The sequence below is a fragment of the Haematobia irritans genome, chromosome 5 (genome assembly GCF_050003625.1).
Source record: "Haematobia irritans isolate KBUSLIRL chromosome 5, ASM5000362v1, whole genome shotgun sequence".
NCBI classification, from domain to species: Eukaryota; Metazoa; Arthropoda; class Insecta; order Diptera; family Muscidae; genus Haematobia; species Haematobia irritans.
Window position 1 is genome coordinate 20,787,708 of NC_134401.1, and position 20,759 is coordinate 20,808,466.

General features: G+C 30.4%; 3 protein-coding genes across 6 annotated transcripts; 2 read left to right on the top strand and 1 right to left on the bottom strand.

Moving 5' to 3' along the window:
- Positions 1–1,011: 1,011 nt before the first annotated feature.
- Positions 1,012–1,292, top strand: LOC142240218 (cytochrome c oxidase assembly protein COX19). Its single transcript, XM_075311916.1, has one exon. The coding sequence runs from the start codon at positions 1,012–1,014 to the stop codon at positions 1,288–1,290; it is 279 nt and encodes a 92-aa protein (XP_075168031.1). The 3' UTR covers positions 1,291–1,292.
- On the top strand, positions 1,274–2,411 carry Ppcdc (phosphopantothenoylcysteine decarboxylase). Its single transcript, XM_075311915.1, has 3 exons — positions 1,274–1,406; positions 1,484–1,687; positions 2,126–2,411. Exons 1-3 carry the CDS (start codon positions 1,296–1,298, stop codon positions 2,378–2,380), a joined length of 570 nt encoding a protein of 189 aa, XP_075168030.1. The 5' UTR covers positions 1,274–1,295; the 3' UTR covers positions 2,381–2,411.
- A 1,372-nt stretch (positions 2,412–3,783) lies between these two features.
- Asx (transcriptional regulator additional sex combs) lies at positions 3,784–20,170 on the bottom strand. Of its 4 annotated transcripts, XM_075308992.1 has the most exons (12): positions 19,762–20,170; positions 19,341–19,592; positions 18,810–19,270; positions 17,570–18,749; positions 16,641–17,502; positions 16,409–16,525; positions 10,778–11,535; positions 10,179–10,712; positions 9,260–10,018; positions 8,856–9,194; positions 8,648–8,789; positions 3,784–7,125 (listed from the first exon to the last, which is right to left on the bottom strand). In XM_075308992.1, exons 3-12 carry the CDS (start codon positions 19,115–19,117, stop codon positions 6,788–6,790), a joined length of 5,337 nt encoding a protein of 1,778 aa, XP_075165107.1. In that variant the 5' UTR covers positions 19,118–19,270; positions 19,341–19,592; positions 19,762–20,170; the 3' UTR covers positions 3,784–6,787. The 4 variants fall into 4 exon arrangements, with proteins under 4 accessions (XP_075165107.1, XP_075165108.1, XP_075165106.1 ...); XM_075308993.1 differs by lacking the exon at positions 19,341–19,592; XM_075308991.1 differs by having other exon boundaries at positions 19,341–20,170.
- Positions 20,171–20,759: the final 589 nt, after the last annotated feature.

A 20,759-nucleotide genomic window follows, 5' to 3' on the forward strand; every position in this document is an offset into this window, starting at 1 on the left:
GCTCATAAATTATCATACGGTTTTGCTTGTTCAGCGGAGTGGAAAAATGGGCCAATGTTCTTGCTCAAAATTTCAAACCCACGGAATCTTTTTAAATGTCATGATTAAATTATTAGATTATACTTTTAGTTTATTTTTTATATAATTTATAGTTGTATTTAAATTTACTACATCCACTTCTATTCAGATTATAAAAAACTTTGTAATACAAATGTATTTAGGCCATGTAGGCTTAGTATTACTGAATAAAAACTGATAAATAAAAATAAATAAATAAATAAAATAAAAATGTCTACTGCCTCATAAATTTCGCGCACCTTAAATCGTAGGTCGCCCTTCCTGGCAACGGGGCGATGCTTAACCAACTCCTACCTGTGAGCACGTTGAAACTATTTAAAACTAGTTTTTTAAAAAGAAAATGTTGACCCCTATCTGCCGTTTGCAAGAATAAAGATAATATTAACAAAACACAATTAATTTTCTCAAGAAAGTGGTATGTACGCATGTTTTCTGTGTACACTAAACCAACAATATTGCAGGGTTTATGTAAATAAAAAAACATAACCTAACCTAACTTACACATTCGGTCACTACCTGGGTCGATCTAACCTTGCATGTTCGTTCTCGTAAATATTTCCATCTATAATCATTTAGTGCAAGCGATTTGCAAAAGTAAACAAATTTGGCAATTTTGCTCTCTTTTGAAGTCTTTGGGAATTAACGACTTCGAGTATGCAACCGAAGCTATTGTGTCTTGGCCTGTTTTCTATTTATTATTAATATATAACTTTGTAAATCACATCCTGTAATTATAAGATTTAAAAAAAAACTCGGAAAAAGACACAATAAGAAGAAAAAACACGCCTATTGTAAAACCCAAGTCGGGTGCCATAAAAACAGCTGATAAAAAATTGCCAAAATAAATACCATGACGCCGTTAAAAACTGTAGCTTGACTACAATGTCTGTCATTATAAAGACTTCATAACACTTCTGCCTTATGTGAATTTAAATGACTTCGAACACATTTAATCAGTCAAAATTTATTCCAACTCCTCCAGAGAAAGGTAGCTTTCCACTGGATCACGAGAGTCTTTGCAAGAAATACTATTTGCTATATATGCGATGCCTACGTCGCAGTGACGATCAAAGTTCAGAGTGTCGAAAGGAGGCTCAAGAATATCTTGGATGCCGTATGAAAAATCAACTTATGGAAGAGGTTGAATGGTCCAAATTGGGCTTTGAAGATACAAATACACGAAAAAAGCAGCAAGAGTCCCCGGGAATCTAACAGTTATGAAAGAAGAAAAAAATATTCTAATAGCTTGCACTGGAAGTGTTGCTACCATCAAGTTACCTGTGCTGATAGAGAAACTACAAACACTTCAATCGGAATTCATTATTAATGTTAGTCACTAGATAAAAAATAATATAATGGAATCTTTGGATACATTTTATTCATGCTTATTTAATTTTTCATACAGATTAAAATTATAGTTACCAATCACGCCAAACATTTTATAGATGCCTCATTATTGCCTAATGACATAGAATTATTGGATGATAATAGCGAGTGGCAGGCATGGACAAAACGCGGTGATCCTGTTCTACATATAGATTTGGGCAAGTGGGCTGACTTAATGGTCATAGCCCCATTGAGCGCTAACTCTTTGGCAAAAATTGCAGCTGTAAGTAATGGTGGTTGGTGTAGAATGGACTAATGGACTGGAAGATGATTATATATTTAGTATGGTGAATTAAATATGAATACCATTAACCATAGAAAACCATGACTACCTCTGCTTCCATCCAAATGAAATTGCAGATTAGGTACGGGGATTGGCAGTTGTTACAGTCACACTAAGCCATCTTCATTCTGGTACTTATTTTTCTTATCTAAGATAAAAGACCTCCTTATTGCCAAGTCCTAACCCCTTGTAACTCTGTGGGAAACTACTTAAATGAGGTTTAAAAATTCACCACTGTGGCCTTCAAACTAAGTTTTTAAAGAGTCATCTTAGACATTTTCAAATTTTATAACCATTGGCCCTTCAAATTTAAAAACAAATGTTTACATTTAATTTTAATTCATCTATGTTGTCTCATCACGTGTTTTTCTTTATTAGGGACTTTGCGATAATATATTGCTGTGTGTTGTTAGAGCATGGGATTTTAACAAAAAGCTGCTTTTCTGTCCTGCCATGAACACACGCATGTACGATCACCCTGCTACTGCGGAACATATTACCAAATTGAAATCTTGGGGTTACCATGAAATACCAACAATATCTAAAACATTAATGTGTGGTGATACTGGAAATGGAGCCATGGCCGAGGTGGATACCATTGTTGATCATATACTAAGTAATTTACGCATGTAACTTGTAAATAAATTTCATAAAACTACACAAATTGTCAACAATTTAAAATAACTCTACATGCACTGTGTAAAATGTCTCTATTATTTGTATTTCATTTTATATGAGAATAGGAATATTCCTCATCTAGAATCCAATAATATGAGATGATGGAGGCAAATTATATGTTGTAAACTTCAAGAAAATTAAATGAAAAGAATAGAGGAAAGGAACTTCATTAATTCAATCTTCTGGTCTGCAGTTTTAACACTGAGGGCAAACCAAAATTTTATTTCTACAGAAAATTTTATTTCTATAGAAAATTTTGCCAATTTTTTTTATAGAAAATTTTGTCAATTTTTTTATAGAAAATTTTGTCAATTTTTTTTATAGAAAATGTCAAAATTTTATTTCTATAGAAAATTTTGTCAAAATTTTATTTCTATAGAAAATTTTGTCAAAATTTTATTTCTATAGAAAATTTTGTCAAAATTAAATTTCTATGGAAATTGTTTTATTTCTATAGAAATTTTTGTGAAAATTTTATTTCTATAGAAAATTTTGTCAAAATTTTATTTCTATAGAAAATTTTGTCCATTTTTTTATAGAAAATTTTGTCAATTTTTTTATAGAAAATTTTGTCAATTTTTTTTATAGAAAATGTCAAAATATTATTTCTATAGAAAATTTTGTTAAAATTTTATTTATATAGAAAATTTTGTCAAAATTTTATTTCTATAGAAAATTTTGTCAACATTTTATTTTTATATGCAATTTTGACAAAATTATATTTCAATGGAAATTGTTTTATTTCTATAGAAATTTTTGTTAGAATTTTATTTCTATAGAATTTTTGTCAAAATTTTATTTCTATAGAAAATATTGTCAAAATTTTATTTCTATAGAAAATTTTGTCAACATTTTATTTGTATAGAAAATTTTGTCAAAATTCTATTTCTATAGAAAATTTTGTCAAAATTTTATTTCTATATGCAATTTTGTCAAAATTATATATCTATGGAAATTGTTTTATTTCTATAGAATTTTTTGTCAAAATTTTATTTCTATAGAGAATTTTGTCAAAATTTTATTTCTATAGAGAATTTTGTCAAAATTTTTTTCTATAGAGAATTTTGTCCAAATTTTTTTCTATAGAAAATTTTGTCAAAATTTTATTTCTATAGAAAATTTTGTCAAAATTTTATTTCTATAGAAAATTTTGTCAAAATTTTATTTCTATAGAAAATTTTGTCAAACTTTTATTTCTATAGAAAATTTTGTCAAAATTTTATTTCTAATGTTGTCAAAATTTCAGCTATTTTAAATATTAAACGTGTGACTATAGATAGGCCGGGATAAGACTTAGTGGATCCTTACATATTACTACGTCATGCCTATATCCAATACAAAAGGAACACAAACATATATTTAAATTTTTAATGTATTTTGTATTTTTTATTGTTATTTTTAATCAATATAACTATATATCTCTAAACATATGTACGTAGTGAATTATTAGTGTATGTAATGTGTATCTATATGTGTATCATAGCATTTATATTTTATTATATATTCTTTTATTAATAATACAACGAGTTTTCTTATTTTTCTTTCGTTTTTTTTCAATTGAGAACTTAATATCTAAATTACCAAAAAAAGTAATTTAAGAATAATGAAAGTATTCAAAATTACGATTATAACGATTTGTCGACAATATAAGTAAACCTTATAGATAAATGTGAATGAAATAAAAAATTATATACAATAGACACGAGACATTTATCATTATAAATATATGTATATGCTGCTGCTGCTAAACAAAATAATAATAAAATTTTGAAAACGCATAGAAAAATTCGAGTTTCTATCAACAATCATCCTACTTACTCACTTAGCATTATCTGGAGATTTATTCCTTTGTTACTTTAATGAGATGTGTGTTGAGTTTTTCGAAAGTGGGTGTGTGTGTATAGTAATATAACCAATATAAACATTTCTTATGGAATAAATGACGTATGGGATTTATATATATGCTATGTCACAATATGAATTTATATCTAATAAACAAACGGTGTCTGATTTCTGAAATAAACTTTTATATTTTTCGTGTATTTCAGTGTGTAATAAAAGTATTTTCCTTTTGTTTATGTATTTATAATGAAAATCTTAAAAAATAGTTTCAGAAATTATGCCTTAAAAAAGAAGATCTGTGAATATTATTTTTTCATCGTTATTAGTAGGTTTTATAAAATAGAAAACGAAAAGTTGCACATACTGCCTATTTTATTTATTTATTTTTTTATTTTATTTTATTATTTTTTTAATGTTTTTTTGTAGTATTATTTTCCATCAATTGTAATTGCCTTGGTGAATTTGCATAAATATTTACGAGGAGTGGGTATTATGTAATACATATATATTTATATGCTTTTTGTGTAGATTTTTTGGGGTGATATTAATTTTGTTTGTAGCATCAAAATGGTATCGAATATAATAACAAAAAAAAAGGTTTAATCTCTAGACTAAATTGGGATTTAACATTTCCACAATTATTAGAAGACTACATATTATAACTATAAAAAAAAGAATATTAACAAACAGAAAAATATAATTAAATAAATATTCTAAAGAATTTACAAAAAATGTTTTTCATCAAAATATCACGTCTTCTTCATACAGCTGCAATTTCTTCTCATTAATTCTATTATACTGTGGGTGAAATATGAGAAATTCGCTTTACCTAAGTATTAGACACTGTTTTAAATGTTATTATGGCCAAGGAGAGTTGTAGACAATCGAATTATATGATAGGGTATTTGAAAATTGAAAGTTTTAAAATAAAATTTTGTTTTGCCCACAGGGTAGTTTTTCGGGTGGCCAAACGCTTCATAACTTTCTGCTGCTCAGTTCTTTATAGCCGACTCCGAAGGGATTCGGAATTTTTTAAACACTTCAAAATGTCATCAGCATTACTGATTTTCAGTCGAAATGGGCCCTATCCCAGAATGAAGAAAAAATTTAAAAAAGAGGGGATGGCAATTAGATTCCAAATGCCATCCCTTGATATGATGTTGACTTTTACAGACCTAGGAAAAACATAAACGAAACGACACGAAAATTGTCAACATTGATTGGCCGCCAACAGACATACATCAATTTTGGACGAAGCAATAACCAAAGTGTCGATTTTGTGTAACATGAAAAATCGATTATCCGATTTTGAATTTGCCTTTTTTACAATGATTAATCGAAATCAAAAGATTTTTTCGCATACCGAAAAATTTAATTTCTTTCTTGTGAAATTTAAGAATTTAGATCTCTTTCATTTCAATAATAATCTGAGGACTTATCGACATTAAATTGATCTGCCGATTACTCGAATAAAATCGATTTGTACACTCACTGAATTCATTCGTAGATATATCTGAGTTGCCAACCTTTATTGAAATTCCTGTTATTCATAATGGATGTCTTGCTTTTCTTTTTTTCAATAAACTTGAGTGACCGATGGAACTTCCCGTAATCTTTTATCGGTGCAAATCAACAACTCTTATTTTCGTAAAAAGACTGTCACAATCTCATTAAATAAAATACGATTTGCGAAAGATTAAAACTTTTTATCTTTCCTAGGAATACAAAAATAATAAAACCAATATTTTTGCTGGCAGTTATGCCTGCTAGACTTGTTACCTAGGCTATTCATGAACATTTTCCATGTTGTGAATACCTACATATTTTTGCAATAGAAAAATATATATTCCACCTGGTTTACACACAATTGAAGGGATATACAAAAGAAAAAAATCATCGATGCTTTTCTACCACTTATAAAAGTCAATTTCCATATTCCCGCTTAAAACGTTATTACATGACATTTTGCATTGTTCGAAACTACCTGGAATTAGCGTCATTAGCCTTATTGGTTACTGGTGGTTCTGCTCAAACATACCTTTTTAAAATTGATACAATAGAAAATTTGCCTAATGACCTTGGCAGTGATTTGAAAATATTTAAAAAAATGTCGCTAATATCCGTAGTATGGAAAATATATAAAAACACGTTTACTTTCTATCCTTTTTTTTGAAAAAAAAAAACATTAAATGCTGTATCCATGCTAAAAATGATCATTTGTAGATCAACAGCCTATATCAATTTTCAAGACAAAGACGCCTATATCATTTTCCAAGACAAGAAGAGCCCAATAAATTAATAAGTTATACGTGAATATAAAAAAAATTGTCAAAATGCTCTACCTACCATATAGATCTTGCAATTGTCTACAATCTCCTTCACTTTTCGCCATAAACAAATACTTGTTGCACAGTGTCTTTTTTTTGTAGATAAAAAAGAGTTATAATCTTTTTAAGTGAGCGAATACTGTTATTTTAATATCTGCCATATACTTTGAAGTGGCGTTTGTATCTCTGCAATTCATCTAATCACACAGGACACACATAGTTTCGAGGAGGATATGCAATCATCATGACAAAAAGCTCCACAAGACTGACATATAACCATGGCGTTCAAAGAACAGGCACAGTTGTTTGGATCTTGGGTGGTTGTATTTGGACTGTTATTGCTGTTGACACTAGTTCCATCGTTACAATGTTGATGGGGAATTTGTAATGGCTGATTTGTTCGCATCCCACAATTAATACCACTGGCTACTGTGGCTGGCATAGACGTTGGAGTAGATGTTGTTACAATATAGTTTCCTGTACCATCAACCAAACCCGATGTGTCACCAATGCCTTCTATGTATATATTCCCTGGAAAAAAATAAATTTAAAAAACAGATAGTAAGAAAATAAATATGAAAATTCAGAAATTATAACAAAACAAAAATAAAAAAAATATGAGTGAAATCTCCTCAACGGGATTTAATTAAGACCGTCTATAGGAAGCTTTAATATTATCTTCCTATGTTTTCATTATTTGCATGTTTTTCCCTACTCTGTTCAGAGGTAGGTCAAGATCGGTGTTATATTTTCTCCCAAAATGGCGAAATGTATATCTTGTTAGTAGGGCAATCACAGATGAAAAATTACCAAAGATTCGTCGTCCTTACTGCACGGTTGCCACAGTTGGTAGAGTTCTACCAAAAATGGTAGACTTTTTACTGTTTAGATTGGTAGAATTCTCAATATTTTGGTAGATTTTGCAAAATATTCCATAGATATACAATTTTGTATTGCAATAAAATGTTGACAAAATTTTCTATAGAAATAAAATTTTGAGAAAATTTTTTATAGAAATAAAATTTTGACAAAATTTTCTATACAAATAAAATTTTGAGAAAATTTTCTATAGAAATAAAATTTTTACAAAATATAGAAGTAAATTTTTGAGAAAAATTTTCATAGAAATATAATTTTGAGAAAATTTTTCATAGAAATACATTTTGAAAAAATTTTCTATAGAAATAAAATTTTGACAAAATTTTGTATAGAAATAAAATTTTGACATTTTCTAAAGAAAAAAAAACAGAAGGTAATAAAGAAAAAAATATTATGAAAATATTTTCTATAGAAATAAAATTTTGAGAAATTTTCTATAGAAATAAAATTTTCAGAAAATTTTCTATAGAAATAAAATTTTGAAAAAATTTTCTATAGAAATAAAATTTTGAGAAAATTTTCTATAGAAATAAAATTTTGAGAAAATTTTCTATAGAAATGAAATTTTGACAAATTTTCTAAAGAAATTAAATTTTGAGAAAATTTTCTAAAGAAATACAATTTTGAGAAAATTTTCTATAGAATAAAATTTTGAAAAAATTTTCCAAAGAAATAAAAAAAAATTCTTTGGAAGTAAAATTTTACGGAAATTATCTATAGAAATAAAATTTTGAAAAAATTTTCTATAGAAATAAAATTTTGAGAAAATTTTCTTTAGATATAAAATTTTTTAAAAAATTTTCTATAGAAATAAAATTTTGAGAAAAATATAGAAATAAAATTTTTACAAAAGTTTCTATAGAAATAAAATTTTGAAAAATTTTTCTAAAGAAATAAAATTTTGAGAAAATTTTCTTTAGATATAAAATTTTGACAAAATTTTCTATAGAAGTAAAATTTTGACAAAATTTTCTATAGAAATAAAATTTTCAGAATTTTTTTTTTTAGAAATAAAATTTTGAGAAAATTTAATATATCGAAAAAATAAGATTTTGTTTGTTTTGTAGTTTTTTGACAAAATTTTCTCCAAATTATGGTAGATTATTGCGTTATCCAAATTTCATTTTTTATAAGTATTTTGTCCGCTATCCCCTTATTTCATTAGTTTACCTACCAGTTGTTATGTTCCGCCGAACAATTTGTGCAGTAGCGTTCGGTGTACTATTATGCATGTCTTGCAGGGAATTCAGCAAATCTACATCAACTGATGCTGGACGCCCGCGTCCTGATATCCCATTCATACCATGCAATTGATTCTGAAACATATTAATATTTTTCAATATAGTCTATTGAGAAATTACTTAAAATTCTGTATAAATTACCTGATTTTGAGGAACTGGTGGAGCGCTGGAAGCACGTGGAGCTTGATTGTCGGCAGCACCAACATTGGCGCGATGTAATAGGACATATTGACCATTGCCATTGTGATGAATATCGTGTGTTGCTTGAAGCTGTTGTTGTGTTACACCAACAGATTGTTGCATTATTGTCACTTTTTGTGGGACGCCAGTGACATTAGTTACCGGGGTTGCCACAGCCGTTAAATTGGCATTTTGTAGAACCGCTGATCCTTGGTTGGCAAAGATGTGACGTATTAAAGTTGGTGAGGATTTTCTTTGAACGTATTTCTTTCGTGGAAATCCCATACGTGGCCCAATCACCTGAAAATAGAATATAAATTACATTTGAAGGGAACACCTCTAACAAATATTTCCTAAAAACATACCTTATAGACTCCAGGTCTACCAACACCCATAACGTTAGATGGCAATGTAGCATTTGTTGGATTATTACTACCGCTCAATGTATTAATGATTACATCTTCTTGTGTTTTGACATTCGCTACCACAGTTGCTGCCGGCGGGGTTTTTGCAGTTGTTGGTGTTGTTGGACTTGCATGAGCATTTTGCAATTGTTGCTGCTGTTGTTGTTGACTCATTAGAGCCGATGGAGGTCGCAATTGAGCCTTCAAATTCTCTCGATTTGGACTATTTTGTATAACTGCCTGGCAAATTTGATAACTACGCTCGATATTTACCGCCCCAGGTGGTAATTTGTTAGCCGTCGACTTACGTCCTTTACCTGTATTAGAAGCCTTCACCACCGTTCGTTGTTGAGCTATTGTTGTAGGCACTCCCGAAGGCGGTAGAGTTTTAAGAACATTTACACTTACATTTGTCGCATTTAAATTGCTTGTATTATACAGTGTATTGGAGGCGGCAGTGGACGGAATGGCAACAGAAGAGGAGGCGGCAATGCTAGCGGGAATTGTTGCATTTCTTGTGGGCATCGAAATTATACTTAGTTGTTTGGGAATGAACTTAGGCGTTAAATTTGGAGTTGAATGTGGTGGCGCTGTCGATTGAGTCTGGTTATGTGCTGTTGTAGGTGCAGGTGTTGGATTATTTACATTTTGAAATGCGTTTATTGCGTGATGATGATTGTTAAGAAATTGTCTGGGAGCCGCTACTGTTTGCCCCATTTGCTGTTGTAATAAATAACACAAAGGTAAAGAATGCTTTAAAAATTTGAGTTTTTTTATATGGGCTAACTAACTGACTTTTTGTCTTGCTCAATTTTAGAAAAATTGTAACAAAATTGAAATTTGTCATTAGCATTTGCTACAACGAATAATTCATATTTACCTGTGATTGATCCCCCATGCTGGCTTGATGTAGATTTGGCCTAAATCCTCGTATGTTATGATGATACATTGACGGTCTAATGGGGTTTAGAGTCATGCCTTGAGAACTCATATAACCAGGGGCCATTACAGGTGGTATAACCTGGCCGCCCATTTGAGTGGGCCGTATACCGACTGTTTGCAAACCATTCGAAACAACAAAGGCATCCACCGGAGGCATAACACCTTCTGTTGTTCTACGTGGCTGAACCAAAAAATTACCAATTATTTGTCCATTGGAATCAACCAATATCTGTCTTTGTGGTTGAGCATTATGTATTGCTTGGGGACTGGATATTTGGGGTGGCTGCTGTTGCTGCTGTGTATGACTCTGACTCAAATTCGAGGCACTGAGGCTACCACTGCTACTACTACTGCTACACATGCTAATGTCATTCATACTATCATTTGAGTTGGTATTGGTTATCACGGTACTGGATACCTCCATTTCGGTCACTGACATTGGTACTTCACCCATAATTTCTGCAGATGTGAGCTACAAAATATAAATAAATGTAAGGCCATGCTAACACAAAACAAATATTTTCAAATGAAGTCTACCTCTCCCACATATTCATTAATCTGAGAAAGTTCCTGTTGTTGGTTGTGATCAAGAAGTTGCCTCTGTAAATTATCACTCAGTTCAATTGATTGTAACTGATGTTGCTGCTGCTGCTGTTGCAATTCATCTACAATATCCCTTACAGCTTCACTGGCAGCATCCAAATCGTTCTCATCATCCACCTCATCGATGGGATGTTCCTCAATTGTTTCAGAGGCAACATTCTGTAACATGGAATCATCTCTAACTGTTGCAATCTCATGATGATTATTCACATCGTCACCCATCACAACTTCTGTGTTAATGTTTGCAGCAACATTCATTTCGGCTGGATGATTAATCGATGACTGTAGCACATTGCAATAATTACTGGTTTGGGGTTGTTCATCATGTTGCTCCACCAATGTCCGACTTGGCATATGTGCATCCAATTTGAGACCACCAAAATTCCAATCATGATTTAAATGATGAAAAACATCACTTGCCGTAGGTTCCATGGTCATAGATTGGTTCTGGGCACTTTGTTGTTGGTCCTTTATTAGTGGTGCTGTTGTTGGAGTCAATGATACTACAGATGTTATCATTGCCTTAACATTATTTAATGTATTGGAAGAGGAGGCTGGCATGGCGAATGATGATGTTGATGTCATTGGCAGCGAATCAGCCGACAAGGAGGATGAAGTGGTTGTTGTTGAGACAACTGATGACGATGACGTCATGAGATTACTTTCATCCGTAGTTTCATCGGGTACAATCACTAAATGGTACACACATAAGAATATTAAAAATGATATTCGAATTGCTTGCTAAGTACTCTAATGTATGACAAATGGAACAACTTTAAATGAGGTTTGTCCACAAGTTACATTTATTGATATACTATTGTTTGTGACTAACATACTTAGAAAATAAAAGTAAGCATAGAACATGCAAAATTTAATATACAGGGTAACCAACAGAATGTGTTGCCAACTTCTCATAGGTTTATTTGCCAAATCAGAAATAACATCTACATAATTTTTGCCTTATTAACAACTGATTATATTGTTTGCAAGCCACCAAAAGCATTTATCGGCTATTTCAAATAGAGAGTTATTCGTGATAAAGTTCAAGCGCACTTGAGCTATTGCTTCACGTTTAGTTTAAAAACATAATATGTCAGTCCAAATAAGTCAAAGTGAACAAAATGTTTGTGTTATCGCGCCATAAATCGTTATATATTGATGATTTAAAGGTAAACCCTTACGTTATCCGAAAGGCAAACTATCTTACACGAAGACAAGAAAATAAGAATTGACAGAGCAAAGGAATTGATGCGGTTGCACGAACGTGGTGAGTTTCCGAACATCACATTCTGTGCAGAAAATGGTAGATTTTTAAATGTTTGGTAGATTGGTAGAATTTTTAATGTTTTGGTAGATTTTGCAAAATATTCCTCTCCAACTACGAGGTACTTCAATTTTCTATAGAAATAAAATTTTGACAAAATTTTCTATAGAAATAAAATTTTGACAAAATTTTCTATAGATATAAAATTTTGACAAAATTTTCTATACAAGGAAGATATTGACAAAATTTTCTATAGAAATAAAATTTTGATAAAATTTTCTATAGAAATAAAATTTTGACAAAATTTTCTATAGAAATAAAATTTTGACAAAATTTTCTATAGATATAAAATTTTGACAAAATTTTCTATAGATATAAAATTTTGACAAAATTTTCTATAGATATAAAATTTTGACGAAATTTTCTATAGATATAAAATTTTGACAAAATTTTCATATAAATAAAATATTGACAAAATTTTCTAAAGAAACAAAATTTTGACAAAATTTTCTATAGAAATAAAATTTCAAGAAAATTTTCTATAGAAATCAAATTTTAAGGAAATTTTCTATAGAAATAAAATTTTGAGAAAATGTACTATAGAAATAAAATTTGGACAAAATTTACTATAGAAATAAAAATTAAACAAAATTTTGTATAGAAATACAATTTTGACAAAATTTTCTATAGATATAAAATTTTGATAAAATTTTCTATATAAGTAAAATTTTGACAAAATTTTCTATAGAAATAAAATTTTAACAAATTTTTCTATAGAAATAAAATTTGGACAAAATTTACTATAGAAATAAAATGTTGACAAAATTTTCTATAGAAATAAAATTTTGACAAAATTTTCTATAGAAATAAAATTTCAAGAAAATTTTCTACAGAAATCAAATTTTAAGGAAATTTTCTAAAGAAATAAAATTTTGAGAAAATGTACTATAGAAATAAAATTTGGACAAAATTTACTATAAAAATAAAAATTAAACAAAATTTTGTATAGAAATACAATTTTGACAAAATTGTCTTTTGAAATAAAATGTTGACAAAATTTTCTATATAATTAAAATTTTGACAAAATTTTCTATAGAAATAAAATTTTGACAAATTTTTCTATAGAAATAAAATTTTCTATAGAAATAAAATTTTGAGAAAATTTACTATAGAAATAAAACTTTGACAAAATTTTCTATAGAAATAAAATTTGGACAAAATTTACTATAGAAATAAAATGTTGACAAAATTTTCTATAGAAATAAAATTTGGACAAAATTTTCTAAAGAAATAAAATTTTGACAAAATTTACTATAGAAATAAAATTTCAAGAAAATTTTCTATAGAAATAAAATTTTAAGGGAATTTTCTAAAGAAATAAAATTTTGAGAAAATGTACTATAGAAATAAAATTTGGCCAAAATTTACTATAAAAATAAAAATTAAACAAAATTTTGTATAGAAATACAATTTTGACAAAATTGTCTTTTGAAATAAAATTTTGACAAAATTTTCTATAGTAATAAAACTTTGACAAAATTTTCTATAGAAATAAAATTTCAAGAAAATTTTCTATAGAAATCAAATTTTAAGGAAATTTTCTAAAGAAATAAAATTTTGAGAAAATGTACTATAGAAATAAAATTTGGACAAAATTTACTATAAAAGCCACCGTGGTGCAATGGTTAGCATGCCCGCCTTGCATACACAAGGTCGTGGGTTCGATTCCTGCTACGACCGAACACCAAAAAGTTTTTCAGCGGTGGATTATCCCACCTCAGTAATGCTGGTGACATTTCTGAGGGTTTCGAAGCTTCTCTAAGTGGTTTCACTGCAATGTGGAACGCCGTTCGGACTCGGCTATAAAAAGGAGGTCCCTTGTCATTGAGCTTAACATGGAATCGGGCAGCACTCAGTGATAAGAGAGAAGTTCACCAATGTGGTATCACAATGGACTGAATAGTCTAAGTGAGCCTGATACATCGGGCTGCCACCTAACCTAACCTAACCTAACCTACTATAAAAATAAAAATTAAACAAAATTTTGTATAGAAATACAATTTTGACAAAATTGTCTTTTGAAATAAAATTTTGACAAAATTTTCATTTGAAATAAAATTTTGACAAAATTTTCTATATAATTAAAATTTTCACAAAATTTTCTATATAATTAAAATTTTGACAAAAATTTCTATATAAATAAAATTTGGAAAAATTTTTCTATATAAATAAAATTTTGGCAAAATTTTCTATGGAAATAACGTTTTGATAAAATTTTCTATAGAAATAAATTTTTAACAAAATTTACAGTAGAAATAAAATTTTGACAAAATTATCTGCAAAAATAAATTTTTGACAAAATGTTCTATAGAAATAAAATTTTGCAAAATAAGTTTTTTTTTTGTTTGGTAGATTTTTGGTAAAATTTTCTCTATATTTCTGTAGATTATGTTTGACTCGAGTGGAAACCATGATTCTGTGGCATTTTTCCAAAGTTGAAATTCCGAAGATATCCTATGTTGGAGCCAACATTTTGGCAGATATGAAGAAATGCATTCTTATTTTTTTCTCATGACACAAATTCTATCAAAAACCTGTCATGGCTTGGCAAACAAACTCAATCTCTTCCTCTCCTCTCTCTTTTTTCTGGTACTCTACAGAGATGGTCTGTACCAAACTTTATTAGGTTTGCGACTGTTGCAATTTTGTAAACGTCATAAACGTCACATGTAAATGTAGAAAAAGTAACATGATATGTCCGAAGAAGTTTCTTAAAATTATTAATGAATTTTAAAAAAGTAGAATAGAGTTATTTCAATGGAAGACTTCAAGCCAAAAATAATATCTCCCATGTTCCGATATTCCGAATCGTAAACTTTTTTGGCGCTATTTCCTCTTTAAAAAGAAGTTCAAATTGAAAATGGACTGAAGTCCGGGAATATGTAGATTTTATTTTTAGAAGAAAAAAATTCTTGCGATTTGAATCACTTTTTATCGAGGATCCAAAATAAAGTAAATTACAAAATGTTTATAATTTCTTTTGTTAAAAATTAGGTTTTGTACATTAGATTTACGAATTTATGACAGACGTATTATAACGTCGTAAATGTATCTCGCAAAAGTCAAATTTTGCGACAGACCAACCCTGGAACTTTATCCTTACAACTTCACACAATAGGCATCGTACTAAGATCAGGGTTTTGCATGAAAAACTGTTATATTCCATATATAAAAAAAAAACATTTTCATTTTTTCGAAAAGATAGTGATGCAACTCTGAAATTTGTACGAGAGACATTACATCAAAAAAGGTTGAATTTAAACTTCGCAGACTTAACATTTCAATTTCGACCAAACTGTTAATAAAGAAGATTTTTTGGGCATTATTCGTCCTTTGCGTGAAGGAACAATTCAACTAAAAAGACTAGAATTATGGGTCAATAACTATTGGTTTAGGTATCACGATAATGTACCGCCTTACACTGCATTCGTTCTTCGTGGCCATTTCGCAAAAAAAGTTCAAGCTATATTGTGCCGCAAAAACCGTATTCACTCCGTGTGATCTCTCCCAAAACTCAGGAGACCAATCGAGGGAACGCGTTTAGAGTCGATTGAAGGAATAGAAGTGTGGTTTACTATACAGAAAAGGGAATATTTGCCCATGATTCGTGTATTGGGATTTTATTGAGAGGGGATTACGTTGAAGGGGATTAAATTGAATTAGAAGAACAACACATTTTTCATTTTAGAAACAAATTCACTTTACTTATTGCTACTTGACATTGTTCAAGGAATATATTTATATCTTTTTAGACATTTTGAGTTTTAGAACTCTAGTATTTCACAGTCAAACGTTTAGTGTTTAATTAGGTGTAAAAAATTATAATAATTAAATAAACAAATGATATTTATATATATTTACGATATCAGAGGATCAGAAAATACATATTCACACATTTGAAATGACAACACACAGTTGACTTTTGTGATCATTGAAAAGCCTACTTTTGATTCCGCGACTTTTAATGAGTTCTCATCGTAAAATGATCATATCACAAGCAACATTTTAAATTTGCAAAAAAAAACTATAACCAAATCATATAATAACAATAGATGGGGGAAAAAAGAAAGACAAATTCATTTTTTTTCATAACAATTCAAATAAAAAAATGAACAATTCAATAATGTTTGCAATAAAAAATTAACAAAAATTTGAATTCCAAATATGGTACTACATATTTCAAAGCATGCTATGAAGATTTCTGTAATTTTGTATAGACTATATAGTGAAAATGATCTTACCACGATCAAGAGAGTTAGTAAATAAAAAATCGTCATCATTAACAATATTTTCAGCGGGAATTGGTGTATCCTCTACCGTTGAATCAGATTGATTGTTAGTTTGCACAGGTTTTGATTCTTTAGGTTTTTTACGTTTTGTTCAATCAGAGACAGATAGATACGATAGGATAGAAATGCAAAGAAATGAATAGGTCAGAGAAGAAAATATAGAAATTAGGTAGACTAAACTTACCCGTGGCACTGTCATCTGTGCTAACTTCTCCCGACTCCAAAACGTAATTTTCAGCATCATTAAATTTTTGCTCTATAACATCGTCATCGTCCTCATTATAACTGTTATCGATAACTGAATTTTCATAACTATCCAGTTTCAATGATAATTGGAGAGCTGGATGTTCGGATTCATCATGTTGATTTTGTTGATGTATATCCATAGAGGTAGCAGGAAATGAAAAGTATTGCCCGTGGTCATTGTTCGTTGTTGCACGGTGATCAATAAAGTCATTTTCCATTTCACTCTTTTGCTGATTATTATCACAGGTACTACTATTCACATTTAACATTGTTGTGGTGGCGACATCATTTCTCAAATCTTTATCATCATCTACGGCGGCGTCGTCCATTTCATTCACGATATCCATACAATTGTTATCGACATTTTGAAGATTATTGTGTTCTTCATTCTCTACAATATCATCCACAGTTAGGTCGTGATAAACTATATCTGGTGGCGTTATGGCCGTATTTGTAATTGGGGTAATTTCCATTTTAAACTTTTTGTTATTGGTCGGACCTTCTCTATCATCTTCATCCTCATTTTCACTATCACTTTTAATTTCAATAGGAACATTGCTGTCATCCATACTAATTTCATTTTCTTCCTCTCCTCCATCCATAATTGTAGGCTGATCGCTAATTTCATCCTTGTTTTGCACAAAATCATTGTTTGTTGGACTGGCTGAGGATCGCTTTGTTCCACGTCTGTGGGCTTCTTTTATGGATCTCATGGCAAATGCAGATGTTGTTGGTAGTTCCGTTGTGGAACATATATTTGTTGTTTCGCATCTGTCATTGACATCCGTCAACTGATTACACTATAAAGAAAATAATAATAAAAATAAAAAAAGCTATATTTAACAAGTTTCTATACTTGATACTCACGTTTTCTGGGTTATTTTCAGTCTTTACTTCAATTGTTGCTGGGTTATCGATGGTTTCAACAACACTACATTCATGCTGGTGTGTAGGTTTCAATGATGAAATGTTTTCACTTTTTACGGAGGATATTGCAATTGGATGTGCTGTTACACCCGATGTCGTTCCTACTTCAAATGAACACGAGGACATGGTTGATGATAACGAGCAAGTTGGTGAGTTCGAGGATAATGCTTCGGTTTTGGTTGAATTCGAGGCACTGGTGGTTGTGGATGATGTTGGCGTTTCTACTATTTCTAAGGTAGTACATTTTTGAGAAGTTTTATTGTTGCTACCTTCTTCACTTTTCAATTTAGTACTATTCAAGCAGGTTTCATTAAGACGATTTGTGTTTGATCGTTTAAAAGATTTTTCGCCCCATATGGGTTCGAAATGTTTCAATTTCCATGGATCCAATTTATTTTTTTCCCGTTCTGCTTCAGTTTTGAGTTTCATTTGATTTTCAGGTGTAAATTCTCCTTCCGAAAGACGCTCTCGCCATTCCAAACAAGCACGAGCAAAAAATTCATTATTTAGACTTGAAGGACCCAGTCTAATACCCTCTGTGGGTACTGTATTTTCCGGATTCTTATGCTCCACTTCTATAGCCTCGCGATCCACACTAGGCAACAATTGAATCAAATTGTACTGGTACAAAGGTGGGAGCATTGTAAATGTTTGCTTATTAAGCAGCGCTCGCAAATTTGTTGATGCTAATATTGAATCGGGCGTTTCCAGATCAATTTTACCATCTTTGGTCTGTTCGATTTGAGCGGCAGTAGATATTTTCTTTGATGATCGTCTTCTAGGTTTAATGCTAAATCCAGGAATTGATGCTAAAACCTCACGCATTGTTGAAGCTTGTGTTATTGCGGTGGCGGGGGTGGTGTTGTTTTGGGAAGTAGAAGCTGCAGCTGCGGCAGCAGCGGCGGCGACTGCCGCAGCCGCCATGGCAGCTTTAGCTTGCTGTTGTTGTTGAATACGTCTACTACTTGTGCCACGTCCTGATGTTGGACTGCTATTCACAACAGAAGTAGAGTTTGTACTGCTCCCCGAACATGATATGGAGGTATTTGCAGTTGAACTGGGAGTTAATGACTTTTTATCTGGTAATATCGGTTTAACAGTAATTCGTGGTACATGACGTCTAAAAGTAAAAACTCTCATTAGATGGTGAAATTTTAGAAAATATTTGAGGTGACTTTACCTTAGACTGTGGGAATGCTTTGTGGATGTTGAAGGGGCACTCCCGAGGGAATCCTCGGTAGAGCTGGTGTCTAAAGCCAGTGGATCCTTTTCATCTTCATCATCGATTATGTTTATGTGTGTTGTTGAAGCTTCCATATCGGCGATTCCCGTCGAATAGTTGTTCAAATCTGAATTTCCCGAAGTAATATGTGTACTAAATGGATCCACCCCTGCATATGAATTGGATGAATTTATAAACAATATCCTAGGTGTATTTTCTATAGATGCCCCTTTGCCTGTAGCGGATTCCCTTTTCATATTTCGCATAATTAGGGGCCGATATTCGATTTCATTCTACATATATAATCTTTCCTCTGCAAGAAATTTTCCTCCAGAACACTCCGTTGCTTAGCTTGTTTTTGTTGTTGTTGTTTTACTCTCGTCGTCGTTACTGTCGTCGTCTTCTTTTGTATCAAGTGTCTGTTGTAAACAAAAGATAATATTACAAATTAAAACATTCCCGTCTTCAATGAATTGGTAAAAGCTATACCTTTGAATAATTCACATATAGATGAATATACATATATATGTACATTCGCGTAATCTTGCCGAATTACAAAGATTTTCTTTCTCTTAATAGTTTTTCTTTTAACTCTTCTATCTTCTACAACTTTTATAAAAACTCCTTTGTAGTGATGCCAGATTGGCGTTTAGAAACAAACGTCGCGATAATTTTGTTTGGGGGGTAAAAGTTGTTTCATAATGTCAGACAACACTGCAGGTTGCTCTCGTCTATATATACCTATGGAAATGGTCGCAACTTCAACAACTACTACCTTTCTCCTTCAAGGAAAGAGGTCACACTTAAATCATTTTTCATTTTCTTTTGTGTGGCAACACCGTTTTAGTATTTTCCTTTTGTAGCTTGTTTTGCGTTTTTAACACATATTACAACAACAATTAAAAATTACCTTCTTCGCTTCTATTTTTCACTTGTTCCTTTATATCATATGCTGCTGCATTTTGCATTTATTTCAGTATTATTTGGGAACATCTTAATTTTCAACGTATATTTTTCATGTTAGTTTTCACATAAAGAGTAGTTTTTAGCTTGCCTTTGCCTCTCAAACAAAAGATAAAATTTATTCATTTGTTTTACGTTGGTTACTCTTCTTTCTCACTCGTCGATACATATTTATGAGGGCTGCTGCTATTACATACTATTTTCGTAAAATTCTTTCATTCTTATTTAATAAATTATCATAACACAAAATATAAAGATCACTTTTATTTCTTCAAATGAGACAATCTCTCCGTCTTTAATTATATTCAATTACTTTTTTTAATATAATATCTGTCGTCGCTTGGAGTAGTGAATGGCAAATCGGAGAACGATATTAGTTGATTATCGATTCATTGCCTTTGTAATCGATGGTTTTTCGATAACTTGAATAAAAGATTATCGATTTTCGATGTTTTATTAATAGTAGGTAATACACTCAAAAAACTGTTAGTAGAAGTACATATAGGAAAATGAACAAATATACGAAAAATCTGAAACTTGAAAATTTTTTGCTGGATTTTATATTAAAAAATGTGAATTAAATTTTTTAATATGCTACATTATATTCGTTTTCGTACAAACAGTAATATTTTATAGTCCAATTCTTCAACAATAATCAATATTTTGTAACAAGTGTACTAAAACTGTTTTCTTTATTTTTTCATTATTTCTGGTAGTTATTTATTTAAAGAAAATTTTGATGGTACATTGCTAGCAGACACGATATTGCGTCTTGTATTTTGGGCTTCCCATAAGAAATATGTTTATAAATATGTCTAGTATTAAACTTTGTATTGTAATATGCCTGATCTAAGCCATTCTCTGTAGCTGCTTACAGCTCTCTCGCGGTCGAGACGGTTTAACGGGAATGTTTGGAAAGGGAGTCGTAAAAAAAAGCCTCATAAA